The sequence below is a fragment of the Tachyglossus aculeatus genome, chromosome 4 (assembly GCF_015852505.1).
Source record: "Tachyglossus aculeatus isolate mTacAcu1 chromosome 4, mTacAcu1.pri, whole genome shotgun sequence".
In the NCBI taxonomy this organism is placed as follows: domain Eukaryota; kingdom Metazoa; phylum Chordata; class Mammalia; order Monotremata; family Tachyglossidae; genus Tachyglossus; species Tachyglossus aculeatus.
The window spans coordinates 48,751,000-48,765,611 of NC_052069.1; the positions used below are offsets into that span (position 1 = coordinate 48,751,000).

The 14,612-nt window shown below is 48.7% G+C and overlaps 1 protein-coding gene across 1 annotated transcript in view; it reads right to left on the reverse strand.

Annotated features, from left to right (window-relative positions):
* ABCA4 (ATP binding cassette subfamily A member 4) overlaps positions 1 to 14,612 on the reverse strand; it is a 249,212-nt gene that overhangs the window by 214,726 nt on the left and 19,874 nt on the right. The window contains exons 4-5 of the mRNA XM_038745065.1: positions 12,986 to 13,125; positions 10,163 to 10,290 (exon numbers count right to left, since the gene is read on the reverse strand). Coding sequence (XP_038600993.1) covers positions 10,163 to 10,290; positions 12,986 to 13,125 — 268 coding nt within the window. The remainder of the gene's footprint in view (positions 1 to 10,162; positions 10,291 to 12,985; positions 13,126 to 14,612) is intronic.

Genomic DNA, 14,612 nt, shown 5'->3' on the forward strand with positions numbered 1-14,612 from the left:
AAGCCGGGGTTTGAACCCATGACCTCTGACTCCAAAGCCTGGGCTCTTTCCACTGAGCCATGCTGCTTCTCATAGCAGGCCTTCCCAGACTGAGCCCCCTCCTTCCTCTCCCCCTCCTCCCCCTCCCCATCCCCCATTTTACCTCCTTCCCCTCCCCACACCACCTGTATATATGTATATATGTTTGTACATATTTATTACTCTATTTCACTTGTACATATTTATTCTATTTATTTTATTTTATTAATATGTTTTGTCTTGTTGTCTGTCTCCCCCTTCTAGACTGTGAGCCCGCTGTTGGGTAGGGACTGTCTCTATATGTTGCCAACTTGTACTTCCCAAGTGCTTAGTACAGTCTCTGCACACAGTAAGCGCTCACTAAATACGATTGAATGAATGAATGAATGCTAGCCGAGGTCACGGGGCCCACCCCCTGCACCCAAGGGCTCCAGGCACAGCTTCCCAGATTGAAGGGAAAAAGAGGAGCGGCATAGCCTAGCGGCAAGCGGCTTGGGGGTCAGAGGTCATGGGTTCTAATCCCGGCTCTGCCACTTAGCTGTGTGACCTCGGGCAAGTCATCAAATTTCTCTGTGCCTCAGTAAAATGTCGATGAAGAATATGAGCCCCACATGGGACAACCTGGTTACCTTGTATCTACCCCAGCGTTTAGAACGGTGCTTGGCACTTAGTAAGAACTTAACAAATGCCAACGTTATTGTTAAAAGAGGAAGAAGCTTTTCCCTTAATTTTTTCTCTATCAGCAGCTCCCCTCCCCGACCACAAAAATCTTAGGGGAATTTTTTAAATTCAGAAATAGGGAGCCTACGAAAGTCCCAAGGAGGCCGGCTCTCTTCCCGGCCTCCTGCCCACCCTTGGCCGAAATGCCGGGTGGCAGGCAGACAGGTCCGCCTTCCCTCCCTCCCTTTCTCTTTCACTCCCTCTCTCCCTTCCTCTTTCCTTCCCTCCCAGCAGCGTTGCCTTGGTAAATAGAGCACGCGCCTGGGAGTTCGCAGGACCTGAGTTCTAGCCCCATCTCTGCCACTTCTCTGCTGTGTGACCTTGGGCAAGTCACGTCACTTCTCTGGGCCTCAGTGACCTTATCTGTGAGATGGGGATTACGACTGTGAGCCCCATGTGGGACATGAACTGCGTCCAACCTGAATAACTTGTATCTACCCTAGTGCTTAAAACAGTGATAATAGTAATAATAATACTATTAATGTGGGATTGCTATTAATACTAATACTAATTAATTAATACTATTAATAATAATAATGGCATTTATTAAGTGCCTACTATGTGCAAAGCACTGTTCTAAGAGCTGGGGAGGTTACAAGGTGATAAGGTTGTCCCACAGGGGGCTCACAGTCTTAATTCCCGTTTTACAGATGAGGTAACTGAGGCCCAGAGAAGTTAAGTGACTTGCCCAAAGTCACACAGCAGAGTCTGGATTTGAACCCATGACCTCTGACTCTGAAGCCATTGCTCTTTTCCACTGAGCCACGCTGCTTCTATTACTATACTATTGATATAGTAATAACAATACTAAATGGGGATTAAGACTGTGAGCCCTACATGGGACAATGTGATCATCTTGTACCCTCCCCAGCGCTTAGAACAGTGCTTCGCACATAGTAAGTGCTTAACAAATGCCATCACTAATAATAATAATGGTATTAGTTAAGCACTTACTATGTGCCAAGCACTGTACTTGACACAGAGTATGCGCTTAACAAATACCATTATAATAATTGCACTTCCCAAGCGCTTAGTACAGTGCTCTGCACACAGTAAGCGCTCAATAAATACGAGTGAATGAATGAATTATTATTATTATTCCCTCCCTCAGTCTCTTCCTTCCTCTTTCCCTCCTCACGGGCTTTGGAGTCAGAGGTCATGGGTTCAAATCCCGGCTCCGCCACTTGTCAGCTGTGTGACTTTGGGTAAGTCACTTCACTTCTTTGGGCCTCAGTTACCTCATCTGTAAAATGGGGATGAAGACCGTGAGCCCCCCATGGGACAACCTGATCACCTTGCAACCTCACCAGCGCTTAGAACAGTGCTGTGCACATAGTAAGCACTTGATAAATGTGCAAAGCACTATGTTTTGTTTTGTTCTCCGTCTCCCCCTTCTAGACTGTGAGCCCACTGTTGGGTAGGGGCCGTCTCTATATGGTGCCAACTTGGACTTCCCAAGCTTTTAGTACAGTGCTCTGCACACAGTAAGTGCTCAATAAATATGATTGAATGAATGAATAAATGCCATCATTATTATTATTATTTCTTCCTCCACTCTCCCTTCCTCTTTTCCTCTCTCCCCTCCTCTCTCCCAGGAAGACCCTGACAGGAGAAGGAGGTGGGCTGGCTCATGGGCCTTCAACCTGGGCTGGCTTTCGTTAGCTAAAGGAGTTGGAAAAAAATAACCAGCCGAGGCACACCAGCTCAATAAATACAATTGATTGAATGAATGAATGAATGAATGCTCGTCGAGGGCACGGGGCCCACCCCCTGCACCCAAGGGCTCCAGGCACAGCTTCCCAGATTGAAGGGAAAAAGAGGAGCGGCATAGCCTAGCAATAAGCGGCTTGGGAATCAGAGGTCATGGGTTCTAATCCCGGCTCCGCCACTTAGCTGTGTGACCTCGGGCAAGTCATTTAATCAATCAATCAATCGTATTTATTGAGCGCTTATTGTGTGCAGAGCACTGTACTAAGCGCTTGGGAAGTACAAGTTGGCAACATATAGAGACAGTCCCTACCCAACAGTGGGCTCATGGTCTAAAAAGAGGGAGACAGAGAACAAAACCAAAACATACTAACAAAATAAAATAAATAGAATGGATATGTACAAGTAAAATAAATAGAGTAATAAATATGTACAAACATTTATACATATATACAGGTGCTGTGGAGAAGGGAAGGAGGTAGGATGGGGGGATGGAGAGGGGGACGAGGGGGAGAGGAAGGAAGGGGCTCAGTCTGGGAAGGCCTCCTGGAGGAGGTGAGCTCTCTGAGCTCTCTTTAACTTCTCTGTGCCTCAGTGAACTCCTCTGTAAAATGTGGATGAAGACTATGAGCCCCACGTGGGACAACCTGATTACCTTGTATCTACCCCAGGTGTGGAGCTTCACCTGCTATGATTGACCGCTGCTGCCAGGGTGAGGCAGCCAAGTCTCTTGACAGAGAGGACTGAAAGAGCCCCTGCTGGGGGGTGGCAGGGGAGATCAGGGGGCTGCAGGGGCACTCGGTGGGCCGCTTGGTACAGAGAGGGCCTGGATAATAATAATAATAATGATGGCATTTATTAAGCGCTTACTATGTGCAAAGCACTGTTCTAAGCACTGGGGAGGATACAAGGTGATCAGGTTGTCCCCCGGGGGACTCACAGTCTTCATCCCCATTTTCCAGATGAGGTCACTGAGGCCCAGAGAAGTGAAGTGACTTGCCCAAAGTCACACAGCTGACAAGTGGCGGAGCCGGGATTTGAACCCATGACCTCCGACTTCCAAGCCCAGGCTCTTTCCACTGAGCCACGCTGCCTCAGCGCTCTCTTCCCTGAGCCCGGGTGGCCTTTGCTTCACCCCAGAATGCCAACTGGCACCTCCAACTCGTCTCGGGTCTGGATGGCAGTGCGGACTAGCTCCGGCTTCTTCGCTACATCGCGTAGTCCTGGGGGTCTGGCCAGCTCAGGGGGCAGCTTCTGGCCCCCTGCCCAGGGCGTAGACAACTGCAGGCCCCAAAGAATCCTGCTTGAGCCGTCCTCCTCCCAGGCAGCTGCATGCCTTAGGCCGGGGGAGGAGGGGAATGAGAGAGGCTAGCCCACCCAACGGTTTTTTTTTTTTAATGGTATTTGTTCATTCATTCATTCATTCATTCAATCGTGTTTATTGAGCGCTTACTGTGTGCAGAGCACTGTACTAAGCGCTTGGGAAGTACAAGTTGGCAACAACTTGCCAACCTTGTACAATTGTTAAGTGCTTACTCTGTGCCAGGCACTGTACTGGGGTAGATACGAGATCACCCTCTATCTGACCACAACCTCCTCCCCCTAAATCATCATCATCATCATCAATCATATTTATTGAGCACTTACTATGTGCAGAGCACTGTACTAAGCGCTTGGGAAGTACAAATTGGCGACATATAGATGTAGTCCCTACCCAACAGTGGGCTCACAGTCTAAAAGGGGGAGACAGAGAACAAAACCAAACACACTAACAAAATAAAATAAATAGAATAGATATGTACAGGTAAAATAAATAAATAAATAGAGTAATAAATATGTACAAACATATATACATATATACAGGTGCTGTGGGGAAGGGAAGGAGGTAAAATGGGGGGGATGGAGAGGGGGACGAGGGGGAGAGGAAGGAAGGGGCTCAGTCTGGGAAGGCCTCCTGGAGGAGGTGAGCTCTCAGTAGGGCCTTGAAGGGAGGAATCTGTAAATCTGTACTATTCCTCCACAGAGACCTCCAATCTATGGACCCCATCCAATTTTCTCAACTCATCACGCTCCACTTAGCCTCCCTTGATGACCAAATAGACATTCTCATTCCTTCAATCGTATTTATTGAGCACTTACTGTGGGCAGGACAGCATACTAAGCGCTTGGGAAGTACAAGTCTGCAACGTATAGAGACGGTTGGAGCTCTTTCTCCTGAACTCAACTCATTCATTCAATCGTATTTATTGAAAGCTTACTGTGTGCAGAGCACTGTACTAAGCGCTTGTACAGCTTGTACTCGCTCCCCTATCCCTTTGTTGCTCTTGTACAACTAACCCACAGCCCTGCACATTCTGCCTCCTTCGCTTCTGTGCTCGAGCCGCAGAGCGCCGCTGGCAGGAATCTAAATATTAGGCCGACTTTGCCCACTTCAAGTTTATCCTTGCATGCTTTAACTCTGCCCTCTCCTCTGCCGGGAAAAACTATTTCTCTACCCTTACTGACCCCCGTGCTCATCATCCTTGCCAGTTGTCCTAGACATTTAACTCCCTCCTCAGTCCCCCGTCCTCCCACCTCCACCCTCCCTTGTCCCCAATGAGCTGGCCACCTACTTTATTAAGAAAAGTGACAACATCAGGTGTGAGATCCTTAAAATCACCCCTGGCCCTCCTCAGTCCCTCCCCATTCTAGCCCCCTCTTCAACTGTCCCTTCCTTCCCAGCAGTATCTTCAGAGGAGATCTCCTGCCTCCTCTCAAAACACATTCCCTCCACCTGTGCACCCTTTGCACCTTATCAAAACTCTCACCCCCTCCCTTTGTCCCACCCTAACAACCGTCTTCAACCATTCACTCCCCAATGCCTTCCGTCCCGCTGCTTTCAAACATTCATTAATTCATTCAATTGTATTTATTGAGCACTTCCTATGTGCAGAGCACTGTACTAAGCGATTGGAAAGTACAATTCAGCAACAGATAGAGACAATCCTTACCCAAAAACGGGCTCACACATCTGCCCTACCCTAAGAAACCCTCCTTTGACCCCATGGTTCCCTCCAGTTACCGCCCCATCTCCCTCCTACCATTCCTCCTCAAACTCCTTGAGTGAGTTGTCTACACCGGCTGTCTCAAATTCCTCTACTGCAATTCTCTCCTTGACCCCCTACAATCTGGCTTCCGTCTCCTTCATTCCTCAGAAACAGCCCTCTCAAAGGTCACCAATGATCTTCTTCTTGACAAATCCAATGGCCTCTACCCCATCCTCATCCTCCTCAACCTCTCAGCTGCCTTTGATACTGTGGACCACCCCTTCACCTGGAAACACTATCCTGGTTCTCCCCTTACCTCTCTGGATGTTCATTCTCAGTCTCCTTCACGGGATCCTCCTCTGCTTCTCACCCCGTAGCTGTGGGAGTCCACACTCCCTTGAAGAGACCTCATTCATTCCCATGGCTTCAATTACCATCTCTGTGCTTATGATAACTAAATCTACATCTCCAGCCCTGATCTCTCTCCCTCTCTCCAGTCTTGCATCTCCTCCTGCCTTCAAGACATCTCTACCTTCTAGACTGCGAGCCCGTTGTTGGGTAGGGACCATCTCTATATGTTGCCGATTTGAACTTCCCAAGGGCATAGTACAGTGCTCTACATACAGTAAGTGCTCAATAAATACGACTGGATGAATGAGGCCTTCCCAGACTAAGCCCCCCGTTCCTCATCTCCCACTCCCTTCTACGTCACCCTGATTTGTTCCCCTGCTCTTCCCCCACCCCCAACTCCACAGCACTTATGTACATATTTGTCATTTTATTTATTTTCATTCATTTCCATCTTCCCCCATCCAGACTCTAAGCTCGTTGTGGGCAGGGAATGCTCTGCACTCAGTAAGCGCTCAGTAAATATAATTGAATGAATTGAATGAATCAGGTTGGACACAGTCCCTCTCCCACGTACCATCTTAATCCCCCTTTTACAAATAAGGTAACTGAGGCACAGAGAAGTGAAGTGACTTGCCCAAGGTCACACATCAGACAAGTGGTGGAGCTGGGTCCTTTTAACTCCCAGGGCCATGTGCTAGCCACGAGGCTATGCTGCTTCTCAGTGAAAATTCTGGGAGGGCTTGCTGGAGTTGCAGGGCCCTGTGTCAACCGACAAGTCAGAGTGCCCCAATCAATCAATCAATCAATCGTATTTATTGAGTGCTTACTGTGTGCAGAGCACTGTACTAAGCGCTTGGGAAGTACAAGTTGGCAACATATAGAGACAGTCCCTACCCAACAGTGGGCTCACAGTCTAAAAGAGGGACCTTTCAGTGGGTCTGAGAGGAATAATAATAATAATAATAATAATAATGATTATGGTATTTGTTAAGTGCTTACTATGTGTGAAGCACTGTTCAAAGCACTGGGGGGATACAAGGTGATCAGGTTGTCCCACGAGGGGCTCACAGTCTTAATCCCCATTTTCCAGATGAGGTAACTGAGGCACAGAGAAGCGAAGTGACTTGCCCAAAGTCACACAGCTGACAAGTCGCAGAGCCGGAATTAGAACCCATGACCTCTGACTCCCAAGCCTGGGCTCTTTCCACTGAGCCACGCTGTGGGGCAGAGGAAGAGAGGGAAGTTTAACTGATGGACAGTGGATGTAAGGAGGAGGCAGGGGGGTGGGAATGCCACAAAAAGGACTCTGTGCTTGGTGTGGGCCAACACACACTCCTCAGAGCCAATAAAGTCAATGAGAGGCAGCATGGCATAGTAGATAGAGCACAGGATTGGGAATCAGAAGGTCATGGGGTCTAATCCCGCCCTGCCACTTGTCTGCTGTGTGACCTTGGGCAAACCACTTCACTTCTCTGGCCCTCAGCTACCTCATCTGCAAAATGGGGATTAAGACTGTGAGCCCCTCGTGGGACAACCTGATTACCTTGTACCTACCCCAGCGTTTACTTAGAACAGTGCTTGGCACAAAGCAAGCTCTTAACAGATACCATCATCATTAGTATTATCATCTGTTACCTCATCTGTAAAATGGGGATTGAGACTGTGAGCCCCACATCCAACCCAATTTGCCTGTATCCACTGCAGTGCTTAGTACGGTGCCTGGCACATATTAAGTGCTTAACAAATGCCATAATTATTATTATTATCATTATAATGAATCCTGGTGGTGCCAGCCACAGTCATGTGCCACCACTGGTTCTATTGCAGCTCAGTAAAAACAACCACAAACTTTGCAAGATTTCAGACCTCTGGATTCAGAGACAAGAGATCCACTTCTCCCCTAAAGAAGATTAAAGCCATGCCCCGAATCTTGAAAAGAATGGTGGTAGGGGTAGGGCAGTGGAAACAGAGGAGGGAGGGACAGGAAAATGAGGAGAGGGAAGTTACAAAGCAAATTCCTCGTTGGGACCCATAAACGGAATCCAAGCACATGCCTGGAAAACTTTAAGCAGCCTTTAAGCTCATGATCTTGCTAATCAGTGGAACTTGTGATAACCCCAGCCAGCGGGGCCCAAACTGAGGCCTGATCCTGAAGCCCTGACTGGTTGCTGTCCACATGAAAGCCTTGCGGGACTATCCTTCAGTGCGACGGCTGGTACCTGGTGAATACTTCCCAAGCGCTTAGTACAGTGCTCTGCACACAGTAAGTGCTCAATAAATACGATTGACTGAATGAATGAATGAATGAACCAAATGGTGGGATGGGAAAAAGTGTTCCCAAATCCCTCTCTTCTTCTCACCCTCTATTTTTCCATAAAACTAGAACACTGGAAATGTGTGGAGAAAGGAGGAATGTGTAGAGAGCAGAGAAAGCAGAGGTGAAGTGAGGTATTTTTCCCATCACTGCATCCCCCGGGGTGGGGCCGAGCAGAACCTGGGGTTGCTCTGAAAACCTCAATCTCGGGGAGGGGCGGGATTTCTAGCAGTGCTGAGGGGATGGGGGCGGGGGCAGACACCAGCTAGTAGGGGACAAAAAAGTGCCTTTATTCATGCATTCATTCAATCATATTTATTAAGCACTTACTGTGTGCAGAGTACTGTACTAAGCGCTTGGGAAGTACAAGTCGGCAACATATAGAGACGGTCCCTACCCAACAGCGGGCTCACAGTCTAGGAGGGGGAGACAGACAACGAAACAAAACATATTAACAAAATAAAATAAATAGAATATGTACAAGTAAAATAAATAGAGTAATAAATATGTACAAACATATATACATATATACAGGTGCTGTGGGGAGGGGAAGGAGGTAAGGCTGGGGGGATGGGGAGGGGGAGCAGGGGGAGAGGAAGAAGGGGGCTCAGTCTGGGAAGGCCTCCTGGAGGAGGTGAGCTCTCAGTAGGGCTTTGAAGGGAAGCCCTACTGTAAGCCTTTAAGGGAAGCCTTTAGACTGCAAGCTCATCGTGGGCAGGGAATGTGTCTGTTTATTGTTGTCCTGTAATAATAATAATAATTAGAAGAAGAAGAACAGCATTTATTAAGTGCTTACTATGTAAAGCACTGTTCTAAGCGCTGGGGAGGTTATAAGGTGATCAGGTTGTCCCACGGGGAGGCTCACAGTCTTAATCCCCATTTTACAGATGAGGGAACTGAGGAGCAGAGAAGTTAAGTGACTTGCCCAGAGTCACACAGCTGACAATTGGTGGAGCTGGGATTTGAACCCATGACCTCTGACTCCAAAGTCCGTGCTCTTTCCACTGAGCCACGCTGCTTCTGTACTTTTTCAAGCTTTTAGTACAGTGCTCTGAACACAGTAAGTGAGCAATAAATGTGATTGAATGAATGAATGAATGAAAAGAGATGGTTGGGGTTGCAGGATGTTGAGGAGAGGAGAGCAGGTGGAGGGAAGAGAGTGAGGATGGGGGAAGGAAGAGAGTGCTTAGTACAGTGCTCTGCATACAGTAAGAGCTCAATAAATACGATTGAATGAATGAAGAGAGGAACAGGAGGAGGAGGGAAAGGGGGAAGGAAGGGGGAGAGTCCACCACAGTTCGAGTATTTCTTTTTTATGGTATTTGTTTAAGCACTTAACTATATGCCAGGCACTGTTCTATGTGCTGGGGTAGATACAAAATAATCAAGTTGGACACAGCCCCTGCCCCACAAGAGCTCACAGTCTTAATCCCCATTTTACAGATAAGTAAACTGGAACCCCGAGAAGTTGAGTAATTTGCCCAAGGTCACAAAGCACACAAGTGGTGGAGTCAGGATTAGAACCCAGGTCCTACTCACTGCCAGGCCCGGGCTCTATCCACTAGGCCATCCCGACTCTGCCAATTGTCAGCTGTGTGACTTTAGGCAAGCCACTTCACTTCTCTGTGCCTCAGTTCCCTCATGTGTAAAATGAGGATTAAGACTGTGAGTCCCACATGGGACGATCTGATTACCTTGTATCCCCCCAGTGTTTAGAACAGTGCTTTGCACACAGTAAGTGCTTAAATACCAAAATTATTATTATTATTATTATTATTATCATGCTTCTGCAAGGGTTTGGGGAAGGAAGGAATGTTGCCCTGCAGCTCCCCTGCCCCCCACAACTCTCTTGGCTCCCCCCATGGACAAATGGACCTCAGGGAATAAAGGGAAAAAATATGTGTACATACACAAAGGCTCTCTCTCTTTCCCTCCCCTCCACCCCACCCCATCCCAGCTCCGTCCAGATCACCCCAGCCCAGCCCAGCCCACCCTGGTCTGGCCAAAGCCGTGGTGGCCGCCTTACCTGCTCGGGACGCACTTGCGAATTAACGAGGAGGTACACCACCGAGTCCGGCAGCCCCACCCCATCCACCAGAAACAGCGTCAACGTCTCCTCAGCTTTTAGGATATCCAGGATCCGGATCCCTCTTCCTGAGCACGGGGGAGGGGACAGAAAGGGAACCGTGAGAAGGGGGAATAACCCGTGAAGATGGGGGCAATAACAAGAATCCGGGAAAGTAAGAAGAGTTAGGGGATGCCACGGGGTTTGAAAAGGACCTCCCGAACCAAGCATCGGACCGGATGATGTCCCAGGATCTTCTTGGGGCCCCCGGAGAATGTGGCTGAAGAGGTGGGGCAGATCAATCAATCAATCGTATTTATTGAGCGCTTACTGTGTGCAGAGCACTGTACTAAGCGCTTGGGAAGTACAAGTTGGCAACATATAGAGACGGTCCCTAGCCAAGAGTGGGCAGATGTAGCCGGGAACACTAGGCTTCTTGGATGCCCCCGTGGACCATCTTGGGGCTCAGTGCTGAGGCCGCTGGGAAAATCCGACAGGCCCACGGTTGAAAGAAATCTGGCCAGCGAGCAGAACTTCAAAACCTTCCCGGGTGGTATGGTGGGGCTTGTCTCCAGGCTGAAAAGCGGTGTGGCCTGGTGGAAAGAGCACGGGCTTGGGAGTCAGAGGGCCTGGGTTCTAATCCTGCCTCTGACACTTGCCTGCATTGTGACCTGGGGCAAGTCACTTTACTTCTCCATGCCTCAGTTCCCTCACCGCTGAAATAGGGATTCAATACTTGTTCTCCCTCCTACTTACAGTGTGAGCCCCAAGAGGGACCTGAAGCTTTTGTGGCTCCTTAGAACAGTGCTTAGCGCAGAGTAAGCAGTTAACAAATACCATTACTATTATTATTTTTATCATTATCGTTAGTAGCGTTCCCTGCCCATCATTGCGAACTTAGTTGAAGATGAGCAGAAGATAATACTGGTGGGAACCCAGAATTTGGGGAATCTAGTTAAGAGAAGTGAAGTGACTTGCCCAGGCTCATCCAGCGGACAAGTGGCAGAGCCGGGATGAGAACACATGACCTTCTGAGTCCTAGGTCCGTGCTCTATCTACCCAGTGCTTAGAACAGTGCTTGGCACATAGTAAGCACTTAACAAATACCATTATTATTATTATTATACCATGCAGCTCCTCTATGTGCCATGCTGCATGTCAGGGCTCCTGCCCTCTTCATTTGTCCAAACCGGGCCCTAGGAGAAAGGGCAGGACCCCCGCCCCTGGATACCCTGAAGTTGACCTGGATGGGGGGGAGGCTTGTGGGTAGGGAGAATGTGGGGCTGAAACTACGAGAGGAGGCTGATACCACATTAGCGCTGAAGTGAAGAGTCATGAGGGAGAAATGTGAGATGTGCGGGGGGTGGGGGGTTCAGCTGGTGGGAAAAAAATAAAAGAACCCACGTAAATTTAGGTGAAAATGTGGTTCTTCTTGTTTCTCTTCCTGGGAAGCTCACAGGTGAGGGGGTTGGGGTGGGGTCCGACGGGGTTAGAGCTGAGGGAGAGCAGAACTGACCTGGAAGATGGATAGGAGGTGGGATAGTCTGGAGCTGAGGAAGGGGGGCTGCCGGCTGCCGGGGGGGACGAAGAGATTCTGGAGGTGACAGAGAGGGGAGGGGGCTCCCAGCCTTATCTCTTTAGCCTTAACCCTCCCCTGTTGAGAATGCGGTGTGGCAGGTTTGGTTTCTGAAAGGAAGAGTCTACCCGGTTCCAAGTGGTAACTCGCTTTCCAGGGCAGGTAGGGGTGACAGACAAAGCCCCTTCAGTTTCGAAACACTCACTCTTGTTTAGGTTCAAATGTCTTAAAATCCCGTGGTCTTCCAACTTGATCAAGATAGGCCTCTGTCTATGCGGATCTGACAGACAGGGACTCTAGGCCTTCCAGATGGGTTTGGACCACCTGCTGATTTGTCCTTCTTTCATGGCCAGGGCACTGTTCTATGTGCTTACTTTGTGCAGGGGCACTGTGCCTTCAGTACTTACTGGTGGGGTAACAACCTGATTACTTTGTATCTACCCCAGCGCTTAGAACAGTGCTTGGCACATAGTAAGCACTTAACAAATACCACCATTATTATTATTACAATGCTCTGCACACAGTAAACACTCTTTAACTCCCATCAATCAACCCGAGGTATTTATTGAGCACTTTCTGATTCAGTGGTTGATTGAGACTCTGTTTTCCCATTTGTAAAATGGGAATTGAGTACCAGAAAGCAGTCACTGAGAGTTTGGAGACACACCATTGTTAACTACTCAATATGACGCATTACCAGTCTGAAAGTTTTTCAGACAGATTATCCTCACTTTCCGAGCAATGAAGTCCCTGATTGAAATGACTTGACCAGGGCCACGCCTCTGGTTAACAGACAACCCGGGGACAAACCGGCTCTTAGGATTCCTGGGACTGTGCTCAAAACCTGGGGCTTCCCAGGAGCAGCATGGCCTAGTGGATAAACGACGGGCCTAGGAGTTAGAAGGACCTGAGTTCTAATTCTGGCTTCTCCACTTGTCTACTTGGTGACCTTGGACAAGTCACTTCACTGTGCCTCTGTTACCTCATCTGCAAAATGGGGATTAAGACTGTGAGTTCCATGTGGGACATGGACTGTGTCCAACTGATTGGCTTGTATCTACCCCAGTGCTTAGAACAGGGCCTGGCACAAAATAAGCCCTTAACAAATATCACATATATATTTTAAAAAGCTGGTTTGGTTTGCTCTCCCGGAGCATCTAAGGAAGAGGAGCCCCAAAGCCGGCAAAGAGAACCGAAATCCACGTTGCCTGAAATGCTTTCTGGGTGAGTCCGCAGAGTGTCGACGAGGTGGGACATTGTGCGGAGCTCAGTCCAGACCTGACCCAAGTCACGGAGGTCCGATTCACGCAGCAGGAGCTCTTGAACATCTCGGAGAACCCGGGCCAAACTGGGAGAGACCGAGGACGGAGAAAAACAGATTAAAGTCATTTTGATTTTCATTCTTGCAGTGTGCTGGGACTTCACGGGCTTTCTCCCTATCTATGCTAGGTCATCCTCTTAGCCACTCTCGAGGGTTAAAAGGAGAACCCGGGCCAAACTGGGAGAGACCGAGGACGGAGAAAAACAGATTAAAGTCATTTTGATTTTCATTCTTGCAGCATGCTGGGACTTCACGGGCTTTCTCCCTATCTATGCTAGGTCATCCTCTTAGCCACTCTCGAGGGTTAAAAGGAGAACCCGGGCCAAACTGGGAGAGACCGAGGACGGAGAAAAACAGATTAAAGTCATTTTGATTTTCATTCTTGCAGCATGCTGGGACTTCACGGGCTTTCTCCCTACCTGTGCTAGGTCATTCTCTTAGCCACTCTCGAGGGTTAGAAGGAGAACACGGGCCAAACTGGGAGAGACCGAGGATGGAGAAAAACAGATTAAAGTCATTTTGATTTTCATTCTTGCAGCGTGCTGGGACCTCACGGGCTTTCTCCCTATCTATGCTAGGTCATCCTCTTAGCCACTCTCGAGGGTTAGAAGGAGAACCCGGGCCAAACTGGGAGAGACCGAGGACGGAGAAAAACAGATTAAAGTCATTTTGATTTTCATTCTTGCAACGTGTTGGGACTTCACGGGCTTTCTCCCTATCTATGCTAGGTCATTCTCTTAGCCACCCTCGAGGGTTAGAAGGAGAACCCGGGCCAAACTGGGAGAGACCGAGGACGGAGAATAACAGATTAAAGTCATTTTGATTTTCATTCTTGCAGCGTGCTGGGACCTCACGGGCTTTCTCTCTATCTATGCCAGGTCATCCTCTTAGCCACCCTCGAGGGTTAGAAGGAGAACCCGGGCCAAACTGGGAGAGACTGAGGACGGAGAAAAACAGATTAAAGTCATTTTGATTTTCATTCTTGCAGCATGCTGGGACTTCACAGGCTTTCTCCCTATCTAAGCCAAGTCATCCTCTCAGTCACCCTCGAGGGTTGGGAGGAGCTTATTTGCTACAGCGTTTAGTAAATGGTTTGGCCAAGGTGCCAGTGAATAAGTGGCAGAGACAAGATTAGAATTTAGGCTTTCTGATGCCCCAACCAGTTCTCTGTCCTTGAGACCACTCTTCCTCCATATTCACCGGCCAGTTCCGGGCCCCGGAAGAGAATTCCGGCTCTCTGCTCAGTTTCCTACAGGATTCGACTCATCTCCTAAGACTTCCTCTCCCTGGGGAGACGGTGATACTATCAGACAATTATTGGCACGGGATGCAAAGTGGCTGTTGAGAAACACCATCTCCTTAACGCCGTCAGTGACTGTGCAAATAGAGCCAACAGTGAAGAGGATTATTCCCTGGCTTGCCGGTCAGGAAAGGAAGGCTCCTGAAAGGGAAATGGTTCACCCGTTGTGGTGGAGGGGGAGAGGAATCAGACTCTCTGGCCTAGAGAGCAGGCC